Source organism: Tachysurus fulvidraco, chromosome 24 (genome assembly GCF_022655615.1).
Source record: "Tachysurus fulvidraco isolate hzauxx_2018 chromosome 24, HZAU_PFXX_2.0, whole genome shotgun sequence".
Taxonomy (NCBI): domain Eukaryota; kingdom Metazoa; phylum Chordata; class Actinopteri; order Siluriformes; family Bagridae; genus Tachysurus; species Tachysurus fulvidraco.
The window spans coordinates 3,125,796-3,145,795 of NC_062541.1; the positions used below are offsets into that span (position 1 = coordinate 3,125,796).

Genomic DNA, 20,000 nt, shown 5'->3' on the forward strand with positions numbered 1-20,000 from the left:
CCCGACTGTTTAATGTTTTTTTTTTTGCTCTGTACCTGAGCGGTGATGACATACCAGACAAACCTTGATATTTCCCGACTGCTGCTTGTGTGGCCTCGAGCAAATCATTTAACAGCAGGCTGCTTTTCCGGTGCTGCAACCTGGCCACTGGTCGTCTTTAACCCCAGCATGAGGGCTTGGGAAAGAGGAACAGCCCTTCCTACCTTTCTGCCTACCTACTAAGATTAGAAATACAATTTAAAACTCACAGACATGGCGAGTTCCCCTCCAGCTTCCAGACCTACTTTTAAACGACGCTGCCTCAGACCTCCGTGTCAGTGCCGGCGGCTAAACAACACCTGATCGCTGCTGCTGGTGCTGTGGGTGGATTTTTTATTTATGGAAGTGGCTACAGTCTCTAATTTAGACCTACTGGTAATCCGGACAGGATGCATCGACGTATCCAAAGCCAACGTTTTTCCTTCCTTCATGTGTTTATGATTTCTTCCACGTTGAAGAAAGCTAATTAGCATCATTTATTGACTTACGGAAAACGATCACCTAAAAATATCATGTTTTGCTTTCGGGTTTTATTTCCTCGCTAGTACAAATAGATCTGAGAACATGTAGGACATGATTTAAACAAAAATAAGCGAACGTTTATTAAGGTGCTAACCCTATTAACCCTAACAAAAAGAAAAACGAGTTTGACCACGCCCATTATCCGTCCTTTTATAGATAACCTGCAGTTTGCTGTACTGTATATCTTTCGGCAGAGTTTCGTTAAAGGAACTTTTAAAGTTACAGGGTGTTTTTTTTTTCTGGTGAACACACGACGAGGTAACGAAGGTCGTGCTGCGATCTTACAGCTGCGACCGGCGAGAATTACATGTGGAGTAAAGGACCTCGTTCGGTACTGAACAAGAATCCTGTACTAGAGTAAATAAACAGGAGGTTCGTATTTACTTCTACGTTGCACAGATAACTGTCTTTATCTCTCCAAAGGAAATTCCATGTAAATTTCATTTATGTATTATTCTCCATCGATTAGTTTCTAGACGTTTCACTAAATGTGACCGCTCGTTAGCAACCAGAGTTTATCGTTTTAGAAAGCATTCATGCCAGAAATCTACTTCCTGAAATTAGCTGGCACGTATTTTTGACGGTTTTCTCTTCCCCAGACAGACACAGTGTGCGTTTTTTGAATAAACAACCCGCCTCGTTTGATCCGTCAGCGTTTCCCAGTCTGACGGAGCTCTACGGTATATAGACGCCTCACAGCTTGCTTCCTCTGGCAGATTAAAGCCTCTCTGATTGATTGGAAGTGTGTCGTATTCTAATGTATTTTAACCAATCGGAGTCGATGTGTAGTAGGATGTGTGGCTCGTTAACGAAATAACGTGTACTAAAGTATATTAGCAAACTGTTCGTGTGAATGTACTGAGCGTAACGTCACTGTCCGTGCGTCCAGATATTTACATCTGTGTCCGTATTTGGAGTTGAACCCAAAGTGGGCGTGGCCTTAACTCAAATTTCTTTTTTTTTTTTTTTGTCTGTGTGTTTGTTGGCTTTCATTTGAATACAAACCTTATCATTGTTCTACTTGTGGACCCGCTCATGAAAGAACAAACTCCGCTAAGTTCTGATTCCCGAAACCCAAAGAATCGAGTCATGTTATCCTCAGGATCTTGATGAGGCGGTTACTAAGGGTGAAGGGTTACTAAGGGTGAACGGACAAATGCGGTAAATTCATCACATCCGTCGCAAAAAGCTCCTGTTCATGTGATTATTTCTGTGTTCTTCAGAATCTTGCTTTCGAGACGCAATTTGACATCCTGTGAACTTTCCTCTTAAGTGTTTTTATAGAAGAAACAATAGTCCATTAATATCACATACCTTTAATTCATATTCGCGTTTGTTTGCTTCAGGGCTGCGTCCCAAACCGCAGGGTTCACACTAAACCGTGCTAAACATACTACGTTAGTAACTATGACTCAAATTCCTACATTTTATTCCCTTACATTATGATCTACGTTCTTCCTGTCATTAACTGTACAACATTCGTTCGGGAGTTAGGAAAAGATTCCCAGCCGACTAAAGGTGCTTTCACATCTACAGTTCGGTTCATTTGGTCCGGACCAAAAGCAAAAAATTATACATCCTAGCTTTTTATCAGTTTTGGTTCCTTTTCACACCACACTAATCGTTCTGTTCCGCACCAGTTGAAACGAACCAAAATGCAGTCATGTGATAACATTCACATCACTCATTGGCCACATGTCTTTGAGCGTATTTCCTAAACTGCTTCTTCAACGAAACGCCGGAAGTAAACAAAAAGAGGAAAATACAGCATACGTTCGTGGTTGTAATCTACTACAACGCTCGTATACAGCATTCTATGCAAAGTCTTAATTTTCAGAACGAAGCGCGGATGCGCCTTGAAAATATCATCTTGATGCACTGCGAACGGCGAAGACGCATCGCGAGACACTTCAGGAGGCGGCGAAACTGTTTTGCGAAACTGTGACATGCTCATCTTCCGAAAATATTGCCGACGACCCACTACGGCAGCTGGTTTAATCCAGAAGGCGCAATACTTTTTGCGGTTAGGTCTGTTCGATCTCGGACCGTGTTCTCACCACGAACGAACCGTACCAGACTTCGTTTGAAAGCGTACCGAGACCACCTCCTCAAGGAGGTCTCGGTACGCTCGTTTGGTGCGCACCAGAGTTCGATTGCTGCATTCTCACCTGCCCAAACGAACCGCACCGAATGAGCAATCGAACTCTGGTACGATTCAACCGAACTAAACAAGGCAGGTGTGAAAGCACCCTAAGATCGGTCCTTGTTGTGGAATTTCACTCATTAGATTCCAGGTCCTGGTTGCTGAGCTACACGACACGTTTTTCAACCTCAGTCATATCGGGTGAGAGCGAGTCATCTGGTGCGACCTGCTCATGCGACCTCCTGGTGTGACCTGGAGATTCCACCTGAGCAAATCCGAGCCTTGTGTTCTTTTACCTGCTCCTCAGTAACCGTGAGAGACAATGAACGCTTTACTAATCATTTGTATTCAAACTTAAACTCAAAGTGGGCGGGGCTTAAACCTGAATACATTTTTTTTTGTCTTTCCTTGTTTTAGTACCAAATATAAAACCTAGCACTGTTTTCTTTATATTGATATCCTTCCCAGAATATAAAGAAACTAGTGCTGTGACAAAAACCCCCACGACGCTGACCAGGCTGTTATTAAAGATCGTCGTGAGCTTCATATCTGACCAAAAAAAGCAATTCAGTTCATGCTCGGTGTGATTTTTATTACACCTGGTTCCAGTCTCAACCACAAACCTTGTGATGCTCTCGTGCTGTTTTTAATATCTGGTACATTCAGAGGTGGGAAAAGTGGAAAAGTAAAATTACAGGTAGCTAAATAAATAAATAAATAAATAAATAAATAAATAAATAAATAAAGCTACTCAAGTTAAAGTAAGAATGCAGGTATAAAATGAAGTCGAGATCAGATTTAGGACTCGTGGGACATTTTAGGACGTGCAGTGAGGATCGAGATCGATTCAGGTTCAGTGCCAAGATTAGAAATAAACGATAGCTAGTTGTACTATGGCTAACGTTTCATGTCTTGCACATGAGAATCAAGCATTGCATCAGCTGTTAATCAGCAGTCCACGACACGCACCAATCCGGTTACGACATCCATATTACCCGACCCTTTAGATTCCCATTCATAGAGCCACTTTCTAGCGCGACGCTGCTGCTGCGACTTAAACTCCCTCCTCCAACCCCGACTCCACCTGGTGTTCGTTGTACCAGTTTACATCTTAAATCTCCAGAAATTTTTCCCTCTCTCTCTCTCTCTCTCTCTCTCTTCTCTCTCTCTCTCTCTCTCTCTCTCTCTAATTAATTAATTATTTATTCATATTTTTTTTCATTTGCCAAACAAACAAACAAAACAAAACCCTCTATGCATGATTAATGGTTCTGTTCTAAGGGGGGTCTATTCTATTTTCTAGTCGCTGCTCTCCCCGCTCGGCCCATGCATGTGCACGGACGGGAGCGTGGATTCCTGCCCCGAACAGAACCATACCGCCATCACTAACTGTATGCTATCATCTAATAAATTCTCATTTGACAAAGTGGTCCTGACAGAAATGAGATTTTCTGAGGCAAGACCAAATGCCAAGGTCTCTCCGGTCTTTTCTCAAATCCCGAACGAGTTGCACAGTTCTCCCCGTAGACGTCCGTACGAGCTTCCTCGGGGTTCTCTGGTTTCCTCTCGACTCGTATTAATAAGATGGTAGGAGGAGTTGAAGGAGGAACGGTTAAGCCGAAGCTAAGCTAAGCTTTAATAGGATTAAAAAAGTGAATTTAAACGACTATCCTAAAGGACTGCTGTAGCGTTTCTTAACAGAACCTTCGTAGACGAGGTTTCAAGATTTTTCCTCACTAAGAAATTAGCGGAAAAGTCGAGCCGAGTCTCGTTCGCGGTTATGACACACACCGTATCGAATGCTACTGTACACGCGAGATCAGAGAGTTACCCGGCGTCTAAATCTGCTCGGCTTCATCCTCACAGTGAACTTCTGTGTGTGTGTGTGTGTGTGTGTGTGTGTGTGTGTGTGTGTGTGTGTGTGTGTTTCACTTACAAGTCAGCATTATATTCACAAGCAGCATAAAATCGATCAGTGTAAGGCCTCATAGTGCTGTAAAGAACCGGCGGGAGTTTATCATGGAAATCCCATCGTTCTTTTTTTTCTTCCCTCTCACACTTCGGTCCCCTGTGACGTAACGACGCGGATGATACCGGCTTCCTCTTTCTGCTATCTCTACAGTATAAACACCCAGAGAATCCCTGTCCTACTCTGTCATCTAATCTTTGCCCTCTTTTCTTACTCCTTCTCTTCAGTTTATTTGTTCCTTCGTACCATGACAGAGCCACCTCGAGTCTCTCGGTTTCTCCGAGAACCGGAGATTTAAATCGGACGCATGATGCGACGGGTGTGTGCTCGACCTCATGCGAAAGACGAGACCTGGAGTCCACATGGAGACGGGTTCGAGGAAGGCTGGAGAGTCACCATGTTTCATTTGTTTCTTGACTTCCTGGAAATCTGAATTATTCAGTGGAGCATCTCACACGTCAGATATTTCCCCCGGGTCCTAGTAAACCCTGGTTAAAGGGAATCCTGGGATTATGTACTGTAGGTAGAGGTTTCACACTGTTCCTACTGCTCCTGGGATTCACACCGATCACTGTCTCTTCATCATCGCACATTGTTACACTCTGTACTGTACATTCCTAAACCCGGGATTAACCTTCTTCTAATTTGCATATTTACCGTAAGGTATGAAAACTAATCACTGACTCTGCTCTGATGCCCCCCCCTACAGAGTCATGTGGAGACTGACAGCGTTAGTGATTAGCGCCTCCTGTAGTGTGTGTTTAAAGTGAGGAACACAACGTCCTGATTGTTCATGATGTCATCAGCTTCTTCCTGCAGCTCGCTGGTCTCTGACTGCAGTGAAGGTGTTGGACTGTGTGACTCGAGTAGAGTCGAGTAGAGTTCAGTTCTGAACGTTGTGACGGAAGATAGAGTCACTGCAGTAGGAACATTGAGACTCCTCCTCTCCTCTCTCCATCTATCCTCTCACCTCTCCTCTTCTCTCCTCCTTTCTTCCAAACTCACTCCTTTGTTCCTCTCTTCTCTCCTCTCCTTTCTTTTCTCTTCGTTTAATTGTTATTCCTTTTCATTTTTCTTGACTTTCTATTTAATTTCCTATATTGTTATGTTCTATACTTTCTTTTCCTTTCTACTATTTCACCCCCCCCCCCCCTCTCTCTCTCTCTCTCTCTCTCTCTCTCTGGAGAGCTTGTCTCGGGTCTCCCTGGTCTTTCAGCCTGTGAGTGTGAATCTGCGTCAGCCGAATAATTCACACTGCTCCCTTGTGTGTAGTCTTCTAAAGAGAACAGATAATTGAAGTGGTGTGTGTGTGTGTGTGTGTGTGTGTGTGTGTGTGTGTGTGTGTGTGTGTGTGTGTGTGTGTGTGTGTGTGTGTGTGTGTGTATGCTGCAGAGTGAGTGAGTGAGTCAGGCCTTGTTGTTGTTCTGAAACATGACTGATCCTGATGTGCATTCCCAACATTCCCAATGTTCCCAACACTGTGTACAGAAGCAACCTCAAACCTCATGGCTTGTGTTTATCCTGAGGAGCTACACTCTATACACACACACTCTATATACACACACTCTATACACACACACTCTATATACACACACTCTATACACACACACTCTATACACACACACTCTATACACACACACTCTATACACACACTCTATACACACACACTCTATACACACACACTCTATACACACACACTCTATACACACACCACACACACTCTATATACACACACACTATACACACACACCACACACACTCTATACACACACACTCTATACACACACACTCTATACACACACCACTCTATATACACACACTCTATACACACACCACACACAATATATATACACACACAATATACACACACAACACACACACTCTATACACACACACTCTATACACACACACTCTATACACACACACCACACACACTCTATATACACACACTCTATACACACACACCACACACACAATACACACACACACACACTATACACACACACACCACACACACTCTATACACACACACCACACACCCACACACACACTCTATACACACACACCACCACACTCTATACACACACACACACTACAACACACACACTCTATACACCACACACCAACCACACACACTCATACACACACACACACTCTATACACACACACCACACACACTCTATATACACACACTCTATACACACACAATACACACACACACTATACACACACACTCTATACACACACACTCTATACACACACACTCTATACACACACACTCTATACACACACCACACACACTCTATATACACACACTCTATACACACACACCACACACACTCTATATACACACACTCTATACACACACAATACACACACACTCTATACACACACACTCTATACACACACACTCTATATACACACACTCTATACACACACCACACACACTCTATATACACACACTCTATACACACACACCACACACACTATACACACACTCTATACACACACACCACACACACTCTATATGCACACACTCTATACACACACACCACACACGCTCTATACACACACACACTCTATACACACACCACACACACTATACACACACACTCTATACACACACACCACACACACTCTATACACACACACACTCTATACACACACCACACACACTACACACACTCTATATACACACACTATACACACACACCACACACACTCTATACACACACTATACACACACACACTCTATACACACACCACACACACTCTATACACACACACTCTATACACACACACACACTCTACACACACTCTATACACACACACTCTATACACACACACTCTACACACACACTCTACACACACTCTATACACACACACTCTACACACACACTCTATACACACTCTATACACACACACACTATACACACACTCTATACACACACACTCTACACACAATCTACACATACACTCTATACACACACACTCTATACACACACTCTATATACACACACTCTACACATACACTCTATACACACACACTATACACACACTCTATACACACACACACTCTACACATACACTCTATACACACACACTCTACACACACACACTATACACACACACTCTATACACACACACTCTATACTGTACACACACTCTTCACACACACTCTATACACACACACTCTACACACACACTCTATACACACACACTCTATACTGTACACACACACTTTCCTCACTCTCCACACACACTCTATACGCACACACACTCTATACATACATTCTATACACACACACACTTTCCTCACTCTCCACACACACTCTATACGCACACACACTCTATACGCACACACAGTCTATACACACACACTCTATACGCACACACACTCTATACACACACACACTCTATACTCACACACTTTCCTCACTCTCCACACACACTCTATACACACACTCTATACACACACACACACACACACACACACACACACACACACACACACACACACACACACACACACACTCTATACACACACACTTTCCTCACTCTCAACACATATTTTACTCTCACACAGTCCACACCCACTCTACACCCACTCTCTCAACACACACTCTTCAAACACACTCTCCACAGACAATTTCCACACTCTCCACACACACTCTTCTCCCACACTCTCCAGACACACTCTGCTCCCACACACTCCACACACACTAGACACACTCTCAACACACACTATTCACACACAATATGCATACACACTCTCCACACACTCTATACACACACACTACACACACACTTTCCACACTCACTACACCCGCACTCTACACAACTTTACACACACACTCTGTACCCACACTCTCCACACACACTCTACACACACTCTACACACACACTCTCTAAACACACACACTCTAAACACACACTCTATACCCACACTCTCCACACACTCTACACACTCTACTCCCACACTCTCCACACAGTCTACACCCAATCTCTACACCCACACTCTTCACACACAATATACTCACACACTCCCCAGACACACTCTCCACACACTCTCCACACACACTCTCCACACCCACACTCTCCACACCCACACTCACCACACACACTCCACACACACTCTACACACACACTCTCCACACACACTCTACACCCACACTCCACACCCATACTCTCTCCACACACACACTCTCCACACACACTCTCTCCACACACACTCCACACAGTTGTACTTTAAATAGAAACCCCAACAAAAACCTGTAAAGTAGGCCAGAGCTGAAACACACTCGTGGCCCAGCAGCCTGAAGGCACCTCATCCATCATGGCTCCCTAGCTGTAGTGCACTTCACTCGTCCCCTTACTAACCACCATTTACATTCCTACATTCTCTCACTGCAAGCACAACCATTTATCTCATGCCTTCTCTCCAATCTCTCTCTCTCTCTCTCTCTCTCTCTCTCTCTCTCTCTCTCACACACACTCTGCCCATCTTCTCTCTTTTCTCTTTCGATTTATATTCTAATCCTTCACACATATCCTCCTGTGCTCGTGTCCTTCTTTCTTCTTGTATCTCTCTTTGTTTTGTCCATTTATTTATTTGTTTTTACCTTATCTGGTTTCTACACTTCCTTTCCTCTGTCTTTCCCTTTTTTCTTGATCATCACTCTGTTTTTCATCGTGTTTCCTCCCCATTTCCTTTCTTTTTCTTTTCTTTCTTTTTCTTTTCTATTCTTTTATTTTTTCTTTTTCTTTCCTTTTCTTTCTTTTCTTTTCATTTATCTGTGCTACTATGTCTCTGTCTATTATTTGCATCTCTCTCTCACTTAATTCCTTCATCCATTCACTTCCGCCTTCTATTTTTTCCCACCCTCTTTGTCCTGTCTGTCCCTCTTGTCTATTTGCTGATTGCTCCATTCTCTCTCTCTCTCTCTCTCTCTCTCTCTCTCTCTCTCTCTCTCTCTCTCTCTCTCTCTCTCTCTCTCTCTCTCTCTCTCTCTCTCCATTCTTCCAATGGCCTCATCCACCCTCTTGCTCTGTCTTTCTCTCTCTCTGTTTCTCCCTCTCTTTCTCTCTTTCACTTTCTCCCCCCAGTTTTTGTATGCCCGGGGACTCTGTTGAGGGTTCGGGCAGCAAGTTCACAGCAGGAGGCGGAGCATCAATCGGGGGCGTGGTGTAAGGACCCTCTGCAGTCAGGTGACCGGCTGTATGTCATGCCGTGGACACCGTACAGGACAGACAACCTGTATGAATACGCCTCATGGGACGACTTCACCCAGAACCGAGCCACCACCACCTACAAGTGAGCACTCGTCTTCCTCGTCAACACAATCACAAATATACTGTGATGTTTGTGTGTGTGTGTGTGTGTGTGTGTGTGTGTGTGTGTGTGTGTGTGTGTGTGTGTGTGTGTGTGTGTGTGTGTGTGTGTGCCAGCACATTTTACTGCAGTGAGAAAATAATTGAATAGCGGTCCAGAATTTACACACACTGTAGTAACACACACAGTAGTAACATACACAGTAGTAACACACACAGTAGTAACACACACTGTAGTAACACACTGTAGCAACACACACACTGTAGTAACACACACTGTAGTAACACACTGTAGTAACACACACTGTAGTAACACACACTGTAGTAACACACACAGTAGTAACACACACTAGTAACACACAGAAGTAACACACAGACAGACAGATAGACAGATAAAACTACAAAAAGAGCAATAATAATAATAATAATAATAATAATAATAATAATAATAATAATAATAATAATAATAATTACTAAAAGGCACAATTACCGCTCACTAAAGCAGATGTTTAAACTCCCCCATGATTAATTTCCAGAGTGCTTGTGCGTGTGTGTGTGTGTTTGTGTGTGTGTGTGTGTGTGTGTGTGTGTGTGTGTGTGTGTGTGTGTGTGTGTGTGTGTGTGTGTGTGTGTGTGTGTGTGTGTGTGTACAGATGGCTGTGCAGCAGTGTGTTCATCTCTCACATACAGTCGAGCTGTTTATAGTGAGCGAGTGTTTCTCTAAACGTTCTTCTGAGCTGAAGGAGTGTGTTAGAGCTCCAGCTCTATTCTGCTCTAGTCTCAGTAATGTGGCATCAAGACAGACCTAAAACTTCAGGGGGCTTAGGGGGCTACACTTACACGTTTATCCAATAGAATTAAACATTATGTTGCTAATCTGTTTGTTATCAGTTTTAGATTATTACATAACAGATTAGACCAAGAGTGTAAGTTTTACACTGATGTAAAAATATAATATCATTTATCTTACAAACTCAGCTGAAAGTAACACAAACCTCCCGACCAATCAGATTCAAGAATTCTACTGCACTAAAATTCTAATCTAAATTCTATATATTTATTCATTCATTCATTTTCTACCGCTTATCACGGGGAGCCTGTGCCTATCTCAGGCGTCATCGGGCATCGAGGCAGGATACACCCTGGACGGAGTGCCAACCCATCACCGGGCACACACACACTCTCATTCACTCACACACACTACTGACAATTTTCCAGAGATGCCAATCAACCTACCATGCATGTCTTTGGACCGGGGGAGGAAACCGGAGTACCCGGAGGAAACCCCCGAGGCACGGGGAGAACATTCAAACTCCACACACACAAGGCGGAGGCGGGAATCGAACCCCCAACCCTGGAGGTGTGAGGCGAACGTGCACCGTGTCCCCCTCTATATTTATGCAAAAGATTATTTTATTGAAAGTCGCTAATTTTAGAGAAGGGACTATTTTTTTTTTGTGTGTCTTTCTAGTAGCTTACATATTACACCTGCTTTAATTATTAATCAGTAGAGTTTAAGTGCCATCGTTACACTTCAATTATAAGTCAGGTTGTTTTTTTTTCTCAGGTTCAGGGAATCGTGTGAAATCCACCACACACACACACACACACACACACACACACACACACACACACACACACACACACACACACACACACACACACACACACATGTTAACAATTAAGCAGATATTAAAAAAAAAAGTAAATAATCATTTTTGTTAACTGTGTGTGAAAAGGATATTCGGTTATAAATGTTAGAAGACGATCGTTCTGGATGAATAATACATTCTTTAAATAATCGTGCAAATATATATATATAATATATAATATATATATATATATATTATTTAAATAAAGCCTTCCTGCATAATAATTATTATCTGATTAGTGGACTTTTGGACTCTAGACTATTCGCTAATGTGTTACGCCTCGGGTCTGAACGTTTCCCGACGTTAATTGAACTCCTGTAGAATATATATATATATATATATATATATATATATATATATAAATCGCTCCTCATCCTCCAAACCAGCACCAGCACATATTAATGCTGACGGATTAATTTAATTAAGTGAATACCCCAGTGTTTTTCATGTAGTGCGTGTGTGTGTGTGTGTGTGTGTGTGTGTGTGTGTGTGTGTGTGTGTGTGTGTGTGTGTGTGTGTGTGTGTGTGGTTACTGACAGGAAGACGTTTCCCTGCGATGTGAAAAGAACAGAAAAACGATCAAACGATCTTATAACGGCAGTCGAAAGGGCAATAAATGTTGAGAGATGTAATTCTATAACGTTCGTTTCAAAGCACAAGCTTCAGCGTGTTATAATAAAGGTATCACGATGAAACATACATGAGAGGGAGTTTTACAAAAAATGGCTTTTTCCGACAGAAATTTCCGACAGACTAACTGTTACTATGGAAACGATAAAGCATTTAGTACAACAAGAACATCAATGCATAAAACAACTCCGATGTGCAGCTGCAGTGCTTTACAGAAAACGGATCGACACCTGCCGTCCAATCGGAATGGAGGACGGATCGTAGCTGTGATATAATGCGGTAATGTTCGTGTAAATTAGATAGAACTCAACGCTGCTAGCTTTAGCGGGATACTGCAATGTTTTCAGTTGTTAAAAGGATCAATTGCGCGCTTCGTTCGGACACGTTTAAAAGACGTTAGAAAGTTTTTTTTTTTTTTTTTTTGCATCCAGCAGGGGCGCCTGGAAGCCCCGCCCACTTCTGCTATGTAAGCAAAGCTGTGTTGTTGTTTTTTTTTTACATTTATTCCTAAGCTAATTAATGTGAAGTGTTAATATCATTACAGTCTAATTAAGTTAACAATATTCTACTTTATTATCATGATGGAAATTAATATTAATATATCATTCGAATAGAATATTAATATAAATAGTAATTCGAGGCATCTGATGCGGTGTGCCTGCAGGCTGCCCAATCGAGTGGACGGTACGGGCTTTGTGGTGTACGACGGCGCCGTCTTCTACAACAAGGAGCGAACAGGAAATATCGTCAAGTACGATCTGCGCACACGTATCAAAAGCGGCGAGGCTATCATTACCAACGCCAACTACCACGACACCTCGCCCTACCGCTGGGGAGGGAAGTCCGACATCGACCTGGCCGTGGACGAGAACGGACTGTGGGTCATCTACGCCACCGAAAACAACAATGGCCGTCTGGTGGTCAGTCAGGTGAGGAAGTGTAAAGAAACCTATATAGAAGACGTAGAAACATGTAGAGAGCGTGTACAATCTTACAGAGAGCACGAAGAATTTTATAGAGCGTGTGTAGAGTTTATTTTGTAGTGTGTAGAACTGAATAGAGTGCATAAAATTAGAATGAGAGAGAGAGTGCGGAATTATGTAGGAAACGTGTAGAATCGCAGATAGAGCCTGTAGAATTTTATAGCGGTTGTGTAGAATTTTAGAGAGAGTGTAGCACAGAGTCGGGACAAGAGAGTCATTTAAAGCAGTTTGATTCTTTAAATACAGTAGAACTTTTAGAGAGAGTGTGTAGAAATTTTAAAGAGTGTGTGTGGAATTTTTTGTAGTGTGTAGAACCGAATAGAGTGCATGGCTTTTTTAGGCGAGCGTGTAGAATTCTAGGGAGACCGTAGAATTTTAGAGAGAATGTGTTTCATTTTAGAGTGAGTGTGTTTTGTCTTTTAGAGAGAGTCAGGACAAGAGAGTCATTTAAAGCTGTTTGATTCTTTAATTATAGTATAATTTTTGGAGAGTGTAGAAGTTTATATAGAGTATGTAAAATTTTATAGAGAGTGTGTAGAGCCTTGTGGTGTGTAAAGCCTTTTCGCAGTGTGTTTAAAAGAGAGTCAGGTTAAGAGAGTCATTTAAAGGAGAGTCAGGGCAAGAGAGTCATTTAATGCAGTTTGATTCTTTAATTATAATAGATATAGAAGTTTATATAGAGTATAGAGAGTGTGTAGAGCCTTGTGGTGTGTAAAGCCTTTTCGCAGTGTGTTTAAAGCAGAGTCAGGACAAGAGAGTCATTTAAAGGAGAGTCAGGGCAAGAGAGTCATCTAATGCAGTTTGATTCTTTAAATATAGATTTAGCAAGACGATTTTTTTTGTAAAGACGGTTTTTTTAACATTCCATTCATTCAGATGTGATGGTGGAAGGATGGATTTACTCGTCTTTTTATTCCTCTCTTTATGAACAAAAAAAAACAAAACACATTGTTATTCATTCCTGTTCCAAAAATTGTCGTGTGAACACAAACAGACAGGTGCAACATGAAAATATCCGAAAGTCATGATCCTCGACACGGGTAAACAAGAGGAGAGCAGTGAACTACAGAGCTGTGGATCACTGAAGTCATGACAGTATTACAGTAGACACATGCAACACACACACACACACACACACACACACACACACACACACACACACACACAGCCCGTATATACACAGTCCAATGTAACATGACAAGTAGACAACAAAACAAACTCGACACGGGTGGAAATAATGATCTGGGAGAGTGGTCAGGGAGGATCTGGACTGCTCTTCTACACAGGAGGCATCTCTGACTGTGTGTGTGTGTGTGTGTGTGTGTGTGTGTGTGTGTGTGTGTGTGTGTGTGTGTGTGTGTGTGTAATCCTGGTAGTGTGAAAGCTATTTCTTCTGCTGCTGACACACTGTTTTTCAGAGGTACAAGCTTTTCTGCTGCAAGTGTACACAGCTCGTGTCGTCATCTCACAGGTGAACCGAATCTCTCTTTCTCCTTCTCTCTCTCTCTCTCTCTCTCTCTCTCTCTCTCCCACTTTCTCTGTCTCTCTCTCTCACTCGGTGTGACAGGTAAACCCGTACACACTTCGTTTCGAGGGCACGTGGGAGACGAGTTTCGACAAGCGGCTGGCGTCTAACGCCTTCATGGCGTGCGGCGTGCTGTACGCAGTGCGCTCCGTCTACCAGGACGACGACAGCGAGGCCGGCGGTGATCTAGTGCTCTACGCCTACAACACCAACCGCAACCAGGAGGAGCCTGTGCACATCATCTTCCCCAACCCCTACCAGTACATCTCATCCATTGACTACAACCCCCGTGACAACCAGCTCTACGTGTGGAACAACTACAACGTGCTGCGCTACCCGCTGGAGTTTGGACCGCCCGACCCCACCACAGGTACAGACACATTCAAATAATTCATTCATTCTTTCATTCATTTTCTACCACTTATCCGACAGTGTCTTAGCCTGTGCCTATCTCAGGCGTCATCGGGCATCGAGGCAGGATACACACACACACTCTCATTCACTCACACACTCACACACTACGGACAATTTTCCAGAGATGCCAAACAACCTACCATGCATGTCTTTGGACCGGGGGAGGAAACCGGAGTACCCGGAGGAAACCCCCGAGGCACGGGGAGAACATGCAAACTCCACACACACAAGGCGGAGGCGGGAATCGAACCCCCAACCCTGGAGGTGTGAGGCGAACGTGCTAACCATTAAGTCGCTGTGTCCCCCACAAAATCATATTTAATCAAATTAATTTTTACTGAACTGAGCTGAATCAGTCACACTCTACTGAACAGAATCAAATTATACTCATTTGAACTCAACTGAAACAAATTACATTCTACTGAACAGAATCAAATTAAACTACTGTACTGAAGCGAACTCAGTTGAACTAAGGTTTGAACTTCACCGAATTTAACTGAAACTGAAATTTGAGAAATGCTTCAGAAAACTGCGTCGGGCCGCCAAACAAAACAAAAACAAAACAAACGTGTAGCCGACGAGCAAAAAGGGGCGGGTCTTGTCAATATGGGCGGAGTGTTCTGTGTAAAGTGAGCTAAACGCTGTTACTACACAAAACGCGGTTGTAGCTGCCTCTCTACATTACTACGATAGAAAAGAGGTGTTATTTGTGTAGTAACAGCGTTTAGCTCAGGAGTTATTGACTCGGGAAACTCCAACCTGTGAATATGTGGCCAACTTCCTGCTCCTTCAGTTCTCTCCAGCGCTGGAAAGCTGATCCTATATTAACACGTCCTACTTCTTGTCCTTATCGTAAGTCTTTCTTCTCTTTCTTTCTTTGTTTTTATCCTCCATGTCAATGTTAAAACCGCTTTCTCCTAACGTCACACATGCGCACTGAACACTCTCTCCGCCCACATCGACAAGCCCCGCCCCTTTCTGCTCGTCGGCTACACGTTTGTTTTGTTTTTGTTTTGTTTGTCGGCCCGACTCGGTTTTCTGAAGCATTTCTCAAATATCGGAGACCCCACCTTTAACTGAATTGAATTGTGTCGAACTAGAATTAATGAACAGCACCAAACTAAATCGAACTTAACTGAATTAAAAAAAACAAATCCTATTGAACTTATTAGCTGAACTGATCTGAAACAATCACTGTTGAAGTCATCAGCAGAAGCAAATGAACCGAATCTAAACTAATTATATTGCGCACCGAAATGAACCGAACCGAACTGAATCGAAAGGAAACATGGTGGACTTACTTGAACTAAACTTAAATCTAATGAATTAAACTTGAACTGAACTGACTCGACTCTGCTCTACTCTACTCTGACTTGTGAACCGCACTGAATTGATCTGAATACAAATGAATGGAAACTTCAGAACACTGAACGTATCAAGTGAACCGAATCGATATGAACTGAATCTCTAAAAACTGACACTGGAGACTTTAGAGATAATCTTTTTTTACAACATTAAATGGACCTACTGTATAAAGGGTCTATGTTGTTCTGTAAAACGCTGAAGTAAATCCACTTTATTTACATTTCTATAACAGCTTTGATTTATTTTGAGCTTTTTTTTTTTTTTTCTTTTTTATAGAAGCTTAAATGCTAGCGTAAAAATGTCCAAATCCATCTTTCCTTCATCTAAACGGAGGGCAACACTGATGGAAAAGAGACACAGAATGGTCTTATTACTGACAAGGTCACAATGACCAGAACATCAGTTGTGTAATATAAATATGATTGGAAAAAAAAAAAAAAAAAAACGAGTGGAAGAACTGAGCTGAATGTATAAAGCTTTGTGTTTCGTGTCAGCTCGACTCGGATAGAACACCGAAGGTTAATGTGCTTATGCTAATAAGGCTGCTGTGAAGCATCCTGGGTAGAACCGAGAGAAAGTAGGATGCAAGGAGGAATTAAGAGGAGATTGACCTGGACAGAGAAAGAGTAGAGATAAATAAAGAAAAAGAAGAAAAAGAAACAAAAGTACGAGGGTGAGAAAAGAGGAAGGGAGGACAAGGTTCGATCACAATTAACTGTCTGTTTTTTATCATATTCATCCTTTAAGTTAGTTAAACATGATCAGTCGCGAAGGGCCTGTTTGCTAGGGTTAGATCGTCACCGTCATCGTCGTTATCCACAATGGTTGTTATAGCAACGGTGCAGGTACATCGAGCGGAGATTTACATTAACAGCGGCATCCATGCACAGTGCTGTGGTACTTCATATCCTTAAGTACTATTCGGACTGGAATACCAGTCTTGTATCAAAATCACCTGATTATTTATACCTATACATAATATATTATTATATAATAATAATTAATAAATATCATATAATCAGGTATATATAATATATATACAATTATTTATACGAATCTACCTCACACATACATACGTAACCCAGGCAACTAACAGAAAGAAATGTGTCTTTAGCTCTATTCGGACGGGATTAGTTTTACGTGGGGACATGGAGTAATGCAATTTTACCTCAGGACGTCTGTAATATTAATTGGCCAATTCGCACGGGACAAGACATCTGGGTAAAACTGGCAGAAGTGGGAGGGGTAACTCGCTTTACGTACCACAGTAACCTCCTTGTCGTCATGTGCGTATGACGTCGCTTCCTGTTTCAAGCGCGTCCATGCTTGTAAAATGCGCCAAAAACTACTTGTAAACAGGAAATGATGGAATTTTACCGTACATATTTACAGCGGGTCTATTCGGACGGGATTAGTATTACCTGAGGTAATTTTTCCGGACCTTTTTACAGAAGGTAAAAGTCGCCGTAATCTTTACTGACATTGTCCGTAATGATTACCGAGATGGCACATTCGGACGGGACTAAAATCACAGAGAAGCTCTGGTAATAATTACTTTACCCCCACGTCCCCCACGTAAAATTAATCCCGTCCGAATAGGGCTTTAGAAACTATTGTCTATTGTGAAGTCTTGTATCTACTACAATTTCAATAAGTTTACTTGTTCTATTCGCAGATAAATTGGTTTCTTGGTAGAAATAAATGATTGGAATTTGAACACTTATCTGACAAACTTGAAATTAGAAAAATTAAATATACAGAAGTAGGTTAAACGATAAGAAATTCGGTGTGCTGTAATCTTCAAATAGGAAATATGGTCCTATAGCCAGTAATGAAACACTGAATTTAAAGTTGCGGTCTCCGATTTTTGTAAAGACAATGTTGACATATAAAATCACCAAAACAAACACGCCCCTAACCCAAACGGGTCCCACCCCTGTGTCGATAGCTCCGCCCACACATACATACGTAACCCAGGCGACTAACGGAAAGAAACGTGTCTTTATCGTAGCTGAAGGGAAGAACAATACGATTGTAGATAAACAAACAAGCAAAAATGCCACACAAGCATAATCATGTAAAGGACAAAGGCATATATTAGTTCTGTGTAACAAAGCAAAACCAACGTTACTCACCTATCGAGAAGGAAAAAAGCGACTGAGCAGAGAGACACACTGAGAGGCAGACAGACAGACAGACAGACAGATGGGTTGATCTTTCTGTCTGCAGTATTTATCGACGGTCAACGGTTAAGTATGATTACTGTGAAATATCTGATATTCAATCAATTATTCATCAACTTCAATTTTGAATGCTCTCTCTCTCTCTCTCTCTCTCTCTCTCTCTCTCTTTCTTTCTCTCTCTTCTCCACCTGCAGAGAGACAGGTTAAAAGCAGTGACGTGAATAAATTACATCCTGCAGATGCTCATTTATGGTCTGAGCAACTTTTAGAGTCCTACTTGTGTGCGACATCAAATGCGTCTCTTCCCCTTTGTTCTTTCTGTTGTTTACCACCCACAGCTTTTTCTCTAAATTCTCTCTCTCTCTCTCTCTCTCTCTCTCTCTCTCTCTCTCTCTCTCTCTCTCTCTCTCTCTCTCTCACTCTCTCTGTCTCAGGGCCACTGGTCACCACACAGACTTCTAGCACTACACCATCCCGGTCCTTCTCGTCCACCTCCAGCCCATCCACCATGCGCCCTCTACCTGCCACATTTCACCCCATCGGTGCCATAAACAAAGCCCCGGAACTGCGCCCCATCACCGCTACGGTGCCCATTACCCGCCGCCCACCACGCCCACGACCACGCCCACCCCAGGAGCCCGAGCTACAGGAGGGGTGTGACCCGAGCATAGCGCGAAGCATCCAGTGGCCCAGCGCACAGAGGGGCGAGACGGTGGAGCGACCCTGCCCTAAAGGTTCTCTCGGTAAGAAACCCAGGACCTCGGAAGAATCAAAGAAATTCTTCAGTCAAATCAACCCTCGTGCTCGTCTGTGTCCCAGAACGCATCATTTCATTTCCAAAATCAGCAGAAATCTACAGCCATGACACAAGAGCTGCAGCTACACCATCAGTCCTCTTCCAAGCAAAACCTAGCAACAGATAAGAAACAGCATTAGCTATATTTAGCTAGCTAAATAAAGCAATATCGAGTAGCTGACATTTCACACGCAAACATGAACAAATGTTTTGTCTGTTTGTACTCAGAAAATTTATAAAATTCACACAGCCACAGAGAACGTTGCTTGTTGCTATGGCAACACACAGCCAATCCGTAGGAAGCGGAGTAACCGTAGAGTTCCACTGTAATGTAAATAAACTGTTTACATTTATCAGCCACCCCTTATCCAGAGCGACTATTTTTTTTATACAACTGAGCAATTGAGGGTTAAGGGCCTTGCTCAGGGGCCCCAGCTGTGGCAGCTAG

At 42.6% G+C, this 20,000-nt stretch overlaps 1 protein-coding gene across 3 annotated transcripts in view; it reads left to right on the forward strand.

Moving 5' to 3' along the window:
* Positions 1 to 20,000, forward strand: part of adgrl1a (adhesion G protein-coupled receptor L1a) — a 212,872-nt gene that overhangs the window by 164,060 nt on the left and 28,812 nt on the right. For all 3 annotated transcript variants that reach the window (XM_027176519.2, XM_027176515.2, XM_027176518.2), the window contains exons 5-8: positions 9,780 to 9,987; positions 12,951 to 13,215; positions 14,837 to 15,164; positions 19,191 to 19,499. In XM_027176519.2, the coding sequence (XP_027032320.1) occupies positions 9,780 to 9,987; positions 12,951 to 13,215; positions 14,837 to 15,164; positions 19,191 to 19,499 (1,110 nt within the window). The remainder of the gene's footprint in view (positions 1 to 9,779; positions 9,988 to 12,950; positions 13,216 to 14,836; positions 15,165 to 19,190; positions 19,500 to 20,000) is intronic.